The 15,211-nt window shown below is 33.6% G+C and overlaps 3 protein-coding genes across 5 annotated transcripts; 1 reads left to right on the top strand and 2 right to left on the bottom strand.

Annotated features, from left to right (window-relative positions):
* Positions 1–2,097: 2,097 nt before the first annotated feature.
* Positions 2,098–7,312, top strand: LOC106615883 (synaptic vesicle glycoprotein 2B). Its single transcript, XM_070109839.1, is given in 8 exon segments — positions 2,098–2,333; positions 3,600–3,860; positions 3,863–3,923; positions 4,671–5,043; positions 5,103–5,423; positions 5,496–5,643; positions 5,709–5,865; positions 6,940–7,312. Coding segments are annotated over 8 exon segments (1,587 nt in total). The 5' UTR covers positions 2,098–2,275; the 3' UTR covers positions 7,148–7,312.
* Positions 7,313–8,222: 910 nt separating this feature from the next.
* Positions 8,223–14,809, bottom strand: LOC106615884 (peptidyl-prolyl cis-trans isomerase). 3 transcript variants are annotated; one of them, XM_036369062.2, is made up of 2 exons: positions 14,370–14,809; positions 8,223–8,982 (listed from the first exon to the last, which is right to left on the bottom strand). In XM_036369062.2, exons 1-2 carry the CDS (start codon positions 14,634–14,636, stop codon positions 8,554–8,556), a joined length of 696 nt encoding a protein of 231 aa, XP_036224955.2. In that variant the 5' UTR covers positions 14,637–14,809; the 3' UTR covers positions 8,223–8,553. The 3 variants fall into 3 exon arrangements, with proteins under 3 accessions (XP_036224955.2, XP_014087733.1, XP_036224956.1); XM_014232258.3 differs by lacking the exon at positions 8,223–8,982 and adding an exon at positions 9,213–9,799 and having other exon boundaries at positions 14,370–14,808; XM_036369063.2 differs by lacking the exon at positions 8,223–8,982 and adding an exon at positions 11,043–11,546 and having other exon boundaries at positions 14,370–14,807.
* On the bottom strand, positions 10,073–10,739 carry LOC138855626 (peptidyl-prolyl cis-trans isomerase-like). The gene has a single exon (XM_070109840.1). It carries the CDS (start codon positions 10,737–10,739, stop codon positions 10,305–10,307), a length of 435 nt encoding a protein of 144 aa, XP_069965941.1. The 3' UTR covers positions 10,073–10,304.
* Positions 14,810–15,211: the final 402 nt, after the last annotated feature.

Raw genomic sequence — 15,211 nt, 5'->3', positions numbered from 1 at the left:
AAAAGTGTTCTTAACTTTTACTGTTCCTAAGCAGATTCATGTTATTATTTGTGTAAACATGTTTTTGCATATTTAATCTGGCGATGATCTCAGTTAAAAATGCATTTTAATGAAATAAAAAGACACTTTGCATAATCGTGTCAAATGATATCTTATCTTGAAGGTGGCCGCACCACTTGACTACAAATTTGTTGCCACCAAATGTTTACACTTCTATTTTTAGAAAAGAGCTGTATACATATTTAATTAATTTAATAAAAAAAATCACTCTATTTGCTTGGCCACGCCTCAGTTCCTATGTCGCTTCGAGATTTTGATACAGAGTAGCAACACAGTTAAATTTTATATATTACCCTGAACAAGGTATATTAAGTTTGCCACGATGTTTATAACACCCAAAAGGAAACATCGGAGACTCTATCAAATATATATATCTGTACATCCTTTTCCTCACAATAAGCTGCTCATTTGTCTTAACCTCAGATTCGGACCACTACAGCATACAGCTGCGATACAAACTGAACCATCAAAAACTAGTTCGTGTACGGAAAACTGTCTTATTTAACAAAATATCTTCACGACATTTGTCATAGATTATTGTTCAAGGCAGCGGTACAATCTCCGAAAAAAGTTTCAAATCGGATCACTATAGCATATACATAGCTGATCAAGTTCTTGCAGGGAAAACGTTTTTATTCGCGAATGGTATTTTAGCTAACATTACGTTACTGTTTTTTCTTTATTTTCGATAAGAAATTTGTGCTTTTTTGGAAAACAGGTGGCTTCATATTCACCGCAATACCGCTGATGTGAAGGTACAACAAACATTCGGGCACAAACAGGCAAATGATCTCTGCCAGCCTTCTAGTAATGGTATAAGCGCAATAAATAATAACACTTACTATTGTTATTCAACGCATTTACAGTAATCTTCATAAAATTTTGATATCCACGCAAATAATTGCAAGGTTTAACTTTCACATCTAAACAACCAGAGAAGTTTCGGATTTCGAAAATAACGCCTACTTTTAACTAAGTCTTTCTAATCCGCCGCGGCATTTACTTTGAGCTAAATGTATCTATTTATACCCTTAGTTATAAGATAAACATAATGTGTTTTGTCTGAGAAGCTGTGAAAAATATAATATATAATATAATTTATGGTATTTCTGGTGTGTGTGTGTGTGGCACTTTCGGCAATCTAAGCAAACATTTTTTTTGAATTCATACCAATGCGTTGGGTTGATGACTGGTTCAAACTAGAGTAGTAACGTAAACTCCCATTAAAAGCAACTATTTGGCTCCTTCTTTAGCTGAGGTCACACTCAAGCTAATGCCACTAGTAAATAAATTGTTCTTACCCACTCTACAAGTTTTTACGAATAGAACAAACAACTAGCAAATGGAATGGTAAACAATTGAGCTAGAATTGCTAGCGCTTATATCACTCTCCTTATCCTCTCTCTTGAATTCAATTTCACAATTTTTTTCTTGCTTTCTCGAGCAATTTGGTCTCTCTGAGACTATTTGAATGACGGTATAGCATGCAAAATATTTAATTAAAATATACGAATGCATATTTTCAAAAAGATTTATACCGGATGTCAGATTTGGATACATTTTTACACATATTCATATTTACATACATATATCAATGCCGTCATTACAAGTATATTATATTAGTCTAACGGGGAAATTTATTATTTGTGTGTACCGCAAATATATAACGTCAGCCGACTGTATTGCTGTACTGTTTTAACATAACTGTACCACTTTTCTCGAATATTTTTATATGAATAGTATTACAATTGTTTTGATTTTATTCCGACAGTTTAACTATCTCCGACAACAAACCTTTATTTGATCACGTCTCTATATATGTAGGGACAATTGTATATCAGAAGTAATTACATTTATTTGTCTGAGTATTTAGAAAACTTTTCCTTTAAGTAATCAGTCAAATTTTTAAGCACACAATAACAGGCACAGACATACAAACAAAAGCACGTTAACAGTTATTTACCCAAATGCTATCTCAGCATCTGCTGTCTGTCTAACCACTTATTTTAGATATTTAAATAAAACCGTGAGGGGTTCTCTCATGGCATTTGCTAGCCGTTAACGATGGGGTTGAATAACTGAACGCAGATGACAATTTAAATCTGTGGCGGTTCTCGAGTGAATTCGTAGTGCAAAAAGCAAGAACGTAGCCAAAGTGTAGAATTACCGATTTTTTTCTTAAACGCTTAGCCCTTAAAGTGACTCGAACAACAAAATGGCGAGAGAGAATAAAGAGGATACTGTGGTTATAGATGAAGCGCTAGAAAGGACGGGTGAGAATCTATCTATAAATAGTAAATTTAAAATTCAAAAGTGTTGAAAAATATTCAATCAACAGTGAAAAACATTTTTTTTTAATTTATACGATTTTTAATAAATTATATTTAAAAAATTTGTTGGACGGAAAAAGTATAAAATGACATCGGATCCTCACTACTTCAACTTATTCAAAACATTTAACTTTACATTTAAGATAAAATGATAACTAACCGGGAATTTAAAAAAAAAACGTTGTGCATCTAGCGGATATTCTTATAAAACAATAAGATTGCAGATTTAACCGGTCGCTTTCTACGCGGAAACCATAATAATATCGAGTTGTTTCGTCAAATGAAATAACTAAAATATAACAATTTTTAACAAAAATTTTGGCATCATCAATCCAAAATTAGTGTTTTTTTAAGCTTCTATTTCGAGACTTCGATTTTTCAAGACCTTTTACTTGTAAAAATAATCCCATTATGCAATACTCGTGCAACTTTTAACATACGTACATTAAAAATATTAAATATTAAAATGCAAAGGAACATAACCTCAAATTATAAAAAATAGCTTATGAAATTGTCAAATGCTTGGTAGAGCTTCATAACCTATATGTAGGCTTCGAGTTAATTAACAGAACACATTTTTAACGCAATTCTCAAAGGATGGTGATTTTCTATGTGATAATTTTTCAAAGCAGAAATATGTATGCTCGGAGGTTTGGCAATACTTCTCGCTTTTAGAAACTAGTTATACGCTGTAGTGTTTGTAACAGCTAATAGAAAATATCGGAAACAATATATCATATACCGGAACCGCCGATATGGGACCACTCTAGCATACAGCTGCCATACAAACTGGACGTTCAAAATCATATCCTTGTATGGAAGACTTTTTTATTTGACGAAATATCTACACGAAATTCGGCTAGAAATATTGTTACATCACTACGGTACAATCTCCGAAGAAATTGTTCAGATCAGACCAATATAGCATATATTTAGCTGTCTTACAAGCCCACACATCAAAATCAAGTTTTTGTATGGAATCTATTTTATTTGAGAAGGCTATTATAGTTTCGTTGCAACCGAAGCTAACAGGTTTTCTTCTGTTAGACACATACTAAGCTTGAATCCGCATCCTAAACCTAATATTTATGCAAATTTGTAACTTTTGTGAAACGATATCATATATGTACATTTGAGAAATTTATTAGCTTTATGTTGTATATTTTTTTTTTTTTAATATTTGTAAAAAAAATTTTTGTCTTCCCACAGGTTATGGCAAATTTAACATATTCGTAATTTTATTTTGCGGCTTCGTGCTCAATAATGTGGTTCTCGAATCGGTGGGCGTTAGCTTTGCACTGCCCGTCTTAGAATGTGACCTGAATCTATCTCACCGGGAGCAGGGCATAATAGGCGCTGTTTCCTTTGCCGGTGTCATTACGAGTTCACACTTTTGGGGATTTCTAGCCGATACCACAGGTCGCAAGCGGATAATGCAACCGGCATTACTCATGGGCTTTTTTGTTACGGCCCTTCAAGTTTATCGCCGAATTTCATAACCTTCGCTGTGCTGCGATTTTTAAATGGCATACTGTAAGTACCTATTGTAATTTAAACAAGTATAATTTGTTTCTTTAATAAACTGTCAGGTATCACACCAACACAAGCTTTGGTTACAGAAACTTAACCAGCTTCGGAAGCCATAGCGCAAATTTAACTAAGATTACTCGTCTTTTTGTCTGATGTAGACGATATGACTCGAAAAATTATCTGTTGTGTTGTTGTTGTAGCGACAGAAAACACCCCGGTAGTAAACTTCATGAATGCCGCCCTATTGACAGTCCTTATCGTCCTTGTCCTGTCGCGGGACCCCCACTCTGACATCATTTTATCTGGTGAAGTGTAGTCCTAAACTACTTCAATTCTTCCATAATTCTTCTGATTGGATTCTAATGGATATAAGAAAGAATATGCTCTAGAAAAAAAATTATATTTTCTTATTATTTTTTTTAATAATATCACAGCTGGAACCTTACACTGTATGATATGAGGCGAATTCGCAATTTGTATCTTTTTTTATTTTACAAATTCTCACTTCTTTGAGCTTTTTTCTTTTGTCAAGCATTTATATTTCAAGGCAAATAATCTCTTTTTTGTTCGACCGAAGTTCGACGTAAAAGTTTTGGCGAAACGAAGGCTATTAAAAATAGAAAAACAATTGAAAGTCGTAAAATATCTTTTCTCCGGAAAAATAATTAAAGCTATTGTCGAATTTAAAACGACAAACAGCAAATATAATATATTTAATAAAAAAAAATATTTTTACAATTCTGTTAACAGACTTTCCGCCGGTTCCGCGACGATTTTCGCTTACCTCGGAGAGTTCCATTGCCAGAAATATCGCAGTGGCGCAATACTAGGCAGTGCTTTGGTTAGTGCAGTCGTATCAATACTCTTCCCCGTCATCGCCTGGCTGTTCATCAATCAAAACTGGGAGTTCCACGTGCCCTACATTAATATAATTTTCAAGCCATGGCGTTCTTACTTCCTGACCTGCGGTGTGCCAGGATTTATTTGTGGTTTGTCAATGTTTTTCTTGCCGGAGAGTCCGAAATATCTGCTAACTGCCGGACGGCCTGAAGAAGCTATAGAAGTCTTGAAGCGTATGCATAGGATAAATCTTAAGAGCAAGGAACGTGACAATGCATTCACGGTATGCGCTTAAAAAGATTTCGTTACGAATCTTTTCTTAATTTTTTCTAATATTTGCAGGTTACCACCATACTGCCGGACGCCGATACACCAATGGCAAAAGTGAAAGGTTTAGAAAAGGACAAACCTCTATTGGCATCCATTCTGAAGTCAATGTGGCAACAGACAGCGCCACTTTTCATGCGCGAGCACTTGAGGAAAACCTTTCTGTGTAGCCTAATATTTTATATAATATTCTTTACCGCCCACGGCGTCTACATGTGGTTCCCGTATATTCTAAATAACACCATGCAATATACCGAGAAGGTTACCGAGCCACTGCGCATTTGTGACATTATCAAATTCGTACGCTCGGGAAATCTTACGAGTATGGAAGCAGATGTAAGTACCACTATTCAACCTTGGTACAGGGCACAAGTTAATAATTTTGTTGTGATATTTTTACATGGACAGCATGGACAGCATGGACAGACTGAAGAGTGCGCAATGCACTTGGAATTATCAACATATATGCATACCATATTCCTGGAAGTTATATATGTATCACTACTACTGACCATTATGTTTGTCATTAGTCGAGTTGGACGAAAACCCATGCTTTGTGAGTAAAAAAATAATGTGACTTCAGTGCAAATGTCATTTCATAATTACTTTTATTTTTTGTAGTTATAATCCTTTTTGTTTGTGGAACTTGTGGCATTCTAGCCTTTTCCATAAAAACACCCTTGCTGGCCATTTATCTATTCGTCATTCAGCTTTCCTGCGGTCTTGGCACAACGGTGGTCAATGCCATTGCTGTCGAAATATTCCCAACAAATTTAAGGTAAATAAAAGAATGCTTCTCAAATCACAAGTAGTTAATGGATTGCGTGACCATTACGGCGTATATTTAGTGGTATTCCTCCGTCTGCAAAACTTTAGTCTTAAATGTAGAGAAAATTTAATTAAATATGTTTACGAAGGAGTAGGGTTAATTCGTGTAAAACAATGCCTATTTATATATATATATTTTTTTTTAACGGTAAAATATATATATGTAAAAACTCATGGTATACAATTCAAAAATATTATGTAGAATTTTAATGGAGAAATATTAAAATATTCAGAAATTCCAGCAATTATTCTGGAGTGTTTCGAAAAAAAGTTGAATTATGGTATCCCTCATAACTCAGTGCTGGATCATGTGAAATCAAAAAATTAAAATTTTATTGTTAGGTAATCGCTTTGCCTAGGTAAAGCTGGGGTCTTCTTCTTAATCGCAATTTAAAATTTTTTTTTTGGGACATTTTAAAGGAAAAAAATTGATATTTTTTGCTGAAAATTATAATTAAAATATTTTAAAAAAAAACTCTTCAACGTTACCTCGTATGTTACCTTATGTGTAGAATGAGTATTCAAAATTTCAAAACAATCGTTGCAGTATTTTTGAAGTTAAGATGGGCACTGACTTTGAAAACATGAATTGTGGGAAAAAACGCTTTAAAGTTTTGAAATCTGATGTAAAACATTCATAAAAATACTAAAGAAATAGTAACCTCGTCAATTTTGCTATAATTGGCTTGAAACTTAGACCCTACATTCGTAATATTATGCATTCATTTCATCGAAAAACAAATTAAAACCCCTACTCCCCTTTTAATTGTAGCAAGGAGAGTGGAGCTTCACTCTTTAGTAACCTTTTACTTCACTTTTTATCGAAGTAACTCCAAAATAGTTATAAGCCGTCGAAGGTACAAACTTTTCCGTCAATTTAGAGAATAATTTCGGAATTTTCAAGTTACCTTTAAACCGAAGAGCGAAAGTTCTCAAAAGACGTAATTTTAGTTAATAGTGGACACACATTTGGATATACATAAATATATATGTATTTGTATTAAATTCTTTAATTTCTTTTTAGGGGTATGGCTGTTTGCATATCTCTGATGATCGGACGTATTGGCAGCGTCTCGGGATCAAACATTTTAGGTATACTCATTGAAACACATTGCGAGATGGCGCTCTATGGCCCAGCGGTGGGCCTAATTGCTGCCGGCGCTTTGGGATTCCTTTTACCGAATTCGAACAGCCCTGTTGCTAAACCAAAAGATCTGGAAAATACTTCATAGCTTACGTGTTAACACAAGTTAATAATTGATTTTGACATAAAATGCAAAAATACTAGTTTGAAATAAATTTATTTAAGAAACAGAAAATTTGATAAAAACAATAACTTTGTAGATATATTTAAATAATCATAAATAATAAATATTTTATATTTTTCCTAGTTAAAATTTTTGTTGTAACCGTTATTTCGACTATGTGTCGTACTGAAATTAGATAGTTGTCACCAGGTCCATGTATTACGCCTTACCGAGTTTGGATATAGTCCTCCGGATCTGGAATTAAGAAGTTATGGAGCCCTGCTACAGGGTTCACAACTTGTATACTCTGTACAGGATACATTAAGTTAGCCACGAAGTTTGTAAGGCACAGAAGCAAACGTCGAAACCGACCGTCTGTATATACGTGAACTAGTCTAATTTTTGATATCGATCATTTTCGGATACATCTTTTTCATACAAAGAAGCTGCTCATTTGTCGGAACCTCCGATAACTGCCATACAAACTGAACGATCAAAATAAAGTCCTTGTGTGGACAACTTTTTTATATGTCAAGATATCATCACGAAATTTGGCATGGATTAATATCCAAGGCAACGCTGTAATTTACAAAAAAAAAATATTTCAGATCGTTCTGCTCTAGCATGTAGCTGCCATACAAACTGAACGATCAAAATAAAGTCCTTGTATGAACAACTTTTTTATGTGTCCAGATATCCTCCCGAAATTTGCCATATATAATTTGCGTAGAATTTTTTCAGATTGGACCACAATAACATAGAGGTGCAATAAAAACTGATCAATCGAAAACAAGATAAAGATCTTTTTATACCATTTTATGCCATAAGACCGGTGTGTTATACTCCTACAATAGCTTCGGTGCAACCGAAATTAACAATTTTCGAACTAGAAAGGGTCAAATCTCTAAAAACCGCATTTGATCGGATATTCTCGGTAGTAGTTCTGGTACAAGGGAATTATGGGTTTTCTCATCATATAGTAAATAAATTACAACCTGATTATCTGCTTGATGATATAGATATTTTTGTCCAAATTTAGATATCTCAAAACAAATCCACATTATACTATATTCTTTGGGAAACAACACAGCCCAATTTAATTTGTTTCAAATTGTTTTTAAATCAATTTTTACACATACATATGCAATATGCAATTTATCTTTGATTCAACACTATTTAATTAGCTACATTAAAGTTTACTTACTTTTGAAATCGTTTAATAATGCCATAAAATTTTAATTCCATGCTAACACTCTTATTAACATATAATTACTCTGCTAGTACACACCCAAACATACATACTACATATATATATGTTTGTATGCAATTTTCAATTCACACCTATTACAATCACAGTATAACTTTGTATGCCACATTATTGATTTTCAAATCTATTTTAATTCACCACAATCAGCAATGACAATTTTCTTCATCGGCCCGCCGCTTGCACAGCCCAAAGCTTCCATGGCTTTTACCACCTCCATACCTTGAATGACCTGCCCAAAAACTACATGCTGACCATCCAGCCAAGGTGTCTTTACAGTGCAAATGAAGAATTGTGAACCATTGGTATTCGGTCCGGCATTGGCCATAGACAAGACACCGGGTATGGTGTGCTTCAATTTGAAGTTTTCATCCTTGAATGTATTGCCATAAATGGATTTGCCACCAGTGCCATCATGGTTCGTAAAATCACCACCTTGACACATGAAATTCGGTATTACACGATGGAATGTGCATCCCTTATAGCCGTATCCCTTCTTGCCGGTGCATAAAACGCGAAAGTTCTCAGCAGTTTTGGGTACAACATCCTTACGGAGCTGGAAATAATTGAGTTTCGTTTTTTCTTTAGAAAAAAAGAAAACATTTTCCATTAGAGCTCGAAATGTATGGAATCGTTTGATGCACACTAATGAGAGTTCTACAAAATATGTGCCGATGCCGTTAAGATACATTTTTACAGTACTTTAATGCTTCTAAAATATGCGCACATGCGTGTAAAAGTTTTGATGTTTATGTAGCAGTGCATTCCAAAATATAACTAATACTGTTTGATATATTTCAATCCTTTATTTGAAATGATTCATAGGGATTGTAAACAATTTTATTAAATAATGAAGTCGACATTGAGATCATTCCAACACAACAACCAAACCAAGCTCACAAAATGTGTTTAAAACTAAAATCAGTAAATCAATAATAATTTCATTACTCCAAAACGCCAGAGTCGGCAATTAAAATCTTGCGCTTAGTCTTGCCAGAATCCGAACCGAAACCTTCAATTTTCTTCACTATATCTAAGCCCTCGACGACTTTGCCAAAAACTACATGCTTATTATCCAACCATTCAGTCTTTTCAGTGCAAATGAAAAATTGAGAACCGTTTGTATTCGGACCAGCATTTGCCATGGATAGTGTACCGGGGCCTTCATGTTTCAAGGTAAAATTCTCATCCTTAAATTTAGTGCCATAAATAGACTTGCCACCAGTGCCGTTGTTATCGGTGAAATCGCCACCCTGACACATAAAATTCGGTATGACACGATGAAAAGCGGAACCTTTGTAACCGTAGCCTTTTTCGCCAGTGCATAAAGCACGAAAATTTTCACAAGTCTTTGGTACAACATCTGAGCGAAGCTGTAATTTCGGAAAAATTTATTTACTTTTTGTATGACACTTAAATTTGCGTTAATAAGACATATCCGGACATTTATTTTGAAAGCTTCAAGAGCAATAAATAAACGCAAACAGCTAACTGTAATGTTTCAGTCAACAATAATGTCCGGATATGTCTGCTGCAATATTTTTACTACTCTGAAAACACTACTGAAGTTTAGAACATATAATACGCCCATAATATAACAAAGGAGAATTGATTTTCTCGAAAGAATTGGAAAATGAAACAAAAAATTGTGATTATTCTAATAGAGTTCCAAATTGAATTTTTATTCGCTCATGATAGAAAAAATAAACTGCAGGGGAATCATTATTAAACTCATGTTTCCAAACACTTTACTAGAAAGTTGAAGTACTGATCAATTTAAATGCGACAATGCTGCTTGAATGTTACATTATACTTAGCTATTTCTTTTAGCTTTTATATATATATATATATTAGGTGTGTGTTAATTTAAAACGCTGCTTAAAGCGCTCCAGACTCAGCGACGACAATCTTCTTGCTGGTCTTGCCAGATTGTGAACCCAAACCCTCAATAGCTTTAACTACATCCATGCCTTCGACAACCTTGCCGAAAACCACATGCTTGTTGTCCAACCAAGCTGTCTTCACAGTACAAATAAAGAACTGCGAGCCGTTGGTGTTGGGTCCAGCATTAGCCATTGACAAAATACCGGGTTCGGTGTGCTTCAAGGAGAAGTTCTCATCAGCAAACTTAGCGCCGTAAATCGATTTGCCACCAGTGCCATTGTGATTTGTGAAATCACCACCTTGACACATGAAGTTGGGGATCACACGGTGGAAACAGGAGCCTTTATAACCGAAGCCTTTTTCGCCGGTGCACAAGGCACGGAAATTCTCAGCAGTTTTGGGCACAACATCGGGACGGAGCTGTAACATATTACAAGTTTATTTATGATTAGCAATTTCTATGTTAGGATTTCACTTAAAATTTTAGCTTATTTACGGGTTAGACGACACACCATCACACGTCAAACTTAGCAGATTTCCATTTTGCAACCAGCACTCATATATTCAACAACAAAATCACAACAATCACAAAGAAAGGCAAGCAAAAAATTGTAAACACTTAAAACATATACACACATATTTCCAAATGGCAAATTTGCATACAAAGTGTTTCCTTAAATTACACACAAAATTTTTCCATAACAATCTTTCAGACAAATAAATAAGACAATCTAATTTAATTTAATACATATTCATATAATTCACAAAAATTATTCGAAATGTGTATGTGTACTTATATAAATTGTTTTATTCTAATTGTCCTGAATCTTCGATAAGAATTTTCTTAGATGTTTTGCCCGATTGACTACCAAGTGCTTCAATACGTTTTACAACATCCATTCCCTCCACCACTTGTCCAAAAACGACATGGCGATTGTCCAACCACGTAGTTTTCACGGTACACACAAAAAACTGCGACCCATTGGTATTTGGTCCAGCATTTGCCATGGATAGAATGCCGGGTCCTGTATGTTTTAAAGTAAAATTCTCATCATCAAACTTATTGCCGAAGATAGATTTTCCGCCAGTGCCATTGTGTTGTGTGAAGTCACCGCCTTGGCACATGAAATTCGGTATGACTCGATGAAAGCACGATCCTTTATAGCCGAAACCTTTTTCACCTGTGCACAAGGCACGAAAATTCTCGGCAGTTTTGGGCACAACATCTGTGCGTAGCTACAAGAATGATGTATAAGAGTTTTGTACAAACATATATAATGTAACCTCCTACATAATTAATAATTATGCCAAATTATATTAAAATAATAATTTTCATATTTCTGACTCATTAATGTCTACAATAAAATTAACTTAATATAGTACTTGCTTCTTAAATATGACATCAAATTTGCGTTACGTAAGCTATTTTATAAGCGGGTTATAACAAATAACAAAGTAAAACATTCAAATATATACATATGTACATACATACAGTTATGACTCAATAACCAGCCACCTACAATAGCAAAGACATTTGTTGAATTGTAGAAAGGTAAAAAAAATAAAAATAAAAAAAAGGTTAAATTACTATTAATAACAAGTGGTTCAAAAATGAATTTGTTTAAAAAATTTGGCATACAAATGTACACTGGTGTATATAATAGCAAACATATTCTGCTTGTTGTGGCCCAATTCTGATTGTAAATACCATAAATTATTTAAAAATTTCGATTATAGTAAGTACATTTCTTTGCAAAGTTACCACCTATATTCTTATCGATCGATAAACAGTTCTAGTCGGTATACAGATCACGCCGTTGAAATTTAAACCAAAACGTTTTAAAATTATGCAAATGTAGTTAGGTGTGTTATAGCATGACTAAGGACACTTTTGTGCTCCTAAAATAAAACACACAAATTTACAACGACTAGGAATACCTAATTAAACCCACACTTGCCCGAACTTGCGAATGGTTTATGCAGAACGAAGGACAGGAGGCGTAGCTTCACTACACGTCGCGACACAATTTACTGTCTAGTAAATACTGTCCAACCAAACTTGCCTACACCATTCATACATATAGAGATAATATTGCAAGCATTCGCACACATACGAATCATCATACAAATATTGTAATAGCCCAACATGAAATTGCAGCAATTATTTAGTTAAAAAAATTTCAATTAACAGATTTTTTACTTCAAATTGTTTCACAAGGTTCAAGGTACTAGGACTGTTAATAAATAAACAAAATGTTGGAATGAATCCAACCATCACCTGAGAAAACAATTTAAAAAAAATAATATTAGATAAACAAACGTAAATACTAGAATATATGTACATATATACACATTTAGAAAAGGAATTTCGAAGATGCAGTAATATATAATATTTGTACATAATAGAATTTGTTTTAAACTTTTAACTCCTTGAAACATCATTGGAGGAAAAAAATTATTAAAAACGATTTACATTTTTTTTAAAATAAAATTTGGTAAGTTATGGCGCTAAAACATACTTATTTCTTTGCGTATACATAAGTATTAAGATGTGTACAATATTTAAGAAGTTGGCGTTTGAGTGGTAATGTGCAGCTATCGATAAGGATATATGAAAGCGATAATTAAAAAACAAAAAAAAAAAAAATTATAATAAAAAAAAAAACAATTATAATAATATAAATAAAAAAACGACATTTCGATAATTACCAATTATTTACATTACTTGAAAGTAACATTTGCATATAAATGTTATGTTTATACAATAGAATTCTGTATAGGTTTAAATTATAACCCGAGATTAATTTATTATTTAAAGAAAACAAAATTCAATCGAAAATGCAGCATGTACACCACAAATAAATCAATATTTAAAATTAAAACTTTGGACACTGCCCATTGAAATTATAGATACAAAAAGTAGGTAACATATCCCCATCCCTTTCTTATGCCATTTACTAGAACTGTCGTACAATGCCATTTACAACTTGTTCACTCAAGGTCACATGGTCATTTCGGCTATACACGTTTATCAAGTGTACACGTGCAATATGCATATACAAATAACAAATATGTTAAAAAGATATCGATGAACACCCATCAAACACACAAAATAATATAGTTTTTACGATTTGCTAAAAAAAATTAGTTTGGTAAGGTAGGCAATGGAAAATTACTATCAGTCTCCCCTTTAAAATATTACTCACACATTAATATACCTATTTTCAATATAATACAAGCAGAGCTGCAAACATCGGCATTTACACGATTTCACCCAAAAGCATGAACACTCACCGAGTATCCAGCCGGCCATTAACCGACATATCATTGAAACTGATTAAATAAAAATAGAAACGACTTTAATCAAAACACTTAAACCCTTTAAAATGCAATTTAAAGAATACTTTCTAGATTATTCAAATTAACACGTGTCACATCCACCTGGAAATAAGCTATTTGATTCAATTACAGCCGCTTCATGATCTATTATCAAATACTGGTGGGGACTTAAGAATCCCTTTTAAATATATGTACAAACAAATCACTTGATTTACTCCAATATATGAAATGAAAATAAAAACTAAAGAAATAAATTATAAACAGGCCACTTAACCAAAAGTTGGCGTCATCGGCCACCGCATAAACCAACACATACAAAATCCGGCGAAAGCAAGCACTATATGTGTATTCTCGTATGTATACATATGCGCAACGATGTACAGAAATTGCACTGGGGCCCCGCCATTCGCAACTACCTACATATCACATATCCACATACTTGTAAATTACAATTTAATCATACATTTCACTTAGATTAATCGTACTTTTTCACATTCCGTAATATTATCATAACCTCAAACTTGAATATGTTACTGTTCCTTCGATTAAAAACCCCAAAAATGTTAACATTTTCACATTCAGTTATACACTCAATCCACGTTTAATTATATACGGCTAATTAGATATACTTAAAATTATCGAATTTCTATGTTTCATGCATGAAATGATCTATCTCCGGAATTTTCATTAACATATGGTGATTGGAAATGCAATGCTTACCTCCATAACGATGCGTCCAAGCGGCTGTCCGTCAGCAGCCATATCAAAAAATACACGGGGAAGACCCATTTTGCCCTTATTGCTTTTACTGCTATTACTTACGAAACGAACACCAAGAAATCCTATTTGAGACTGAAATTCAAAATGAAGCTGCCCAACTTCGATTCCGGTTTGTAGAAAATTCGATTTTTTTGCCAAGATGGCGAGCGGTCGTTGCTGGCGGCAGCAGCCTCGTAACAGTGTTGCTGTTGCACCGAAAAGCGCCATTTTCACTCGATAACAACACGTGAGAATTGATAAGACCGATTAATGTTTGAGCACACTCAAATTCCAGAACACACCCAAAAGCAGAACTGCAGCCGGTCTGTCTACTGAACAATATAAAAAAGATCAGCTATTTTATTTACCGTTTGCGGGTCAAGATTAGTGTTACCTAATCATTTTTCTTAGCGATGGAAAGTTTGTTATCGCTTTTAAGCAAGGCATCGTTGTTTAACATACAGGGTTGCTATTTCTATGCCTTAGGGAGGCTTATTCATGAATGGATATTTATTTATTATATATAATTACTCTTTAATTTAGGTTCATAAGATAAAAAAGGTGAATTTAACTTATTTATTAAATTTATAATAACTCAATGTTCACATATAATCTTTTACATTCAAATGTTTCCTTTAGCAACATATTAAAAAAATAAAAAAATTAAAATTTATAGACAATTGTATTTTCTCGAATTTATTGTTTACGTAGATAACAGAAAACCTCATCTTACATGGTATGGTTGAATATTTATTTAAAACTGCTATATAGTGAGTATAATCACAATCTAAGTACCTCTGAGG

Source organism: Bactrocera oleae, chromosome 5 (genome assembly GCF_042242935.1).
Source record: "Bactrocera oleae isolate idBacOlea1 chromosome 5, idBacOlea1, whole genome shotgun sequence".
Classification (NCBI taxonomy): Eukaryota; Metazoa; Arthropoda; class Insecta; order Diptera; family Tephritidae; genus Bactrocera; species Bactrocera oleae.
This window is presented reverse-complemented; position numbering and strand designations above follow the sequence as displayed.

What these genes read in the sequence shown, in the direction of transcription:
- LOC106615884 (XM_036369062.2), bottom strand. Translation starts at nt 14,636, where the DNA reads ATGGCGCTTTTCGGTGCAACAGCAACACTGTTACGAGGCTGCTGCCGC. An exon ending in TTGGACGCATCGTTATGGAG is followed by an intron (nt 8,983 to 14,369) that starts GTAAGCATTGCA and finishes AATTATTTCCAG; the next exon opens with CTCCGTAAGGATGTTGTACC.
- LOC138855626 (XM_070109840.1), bottom strand. Translation starts at nt 10,739, where the DNA reads ATGTTACAGCTCCGTCCCGATGTTGTGCCCAAAACTGCTGAGAATTTC.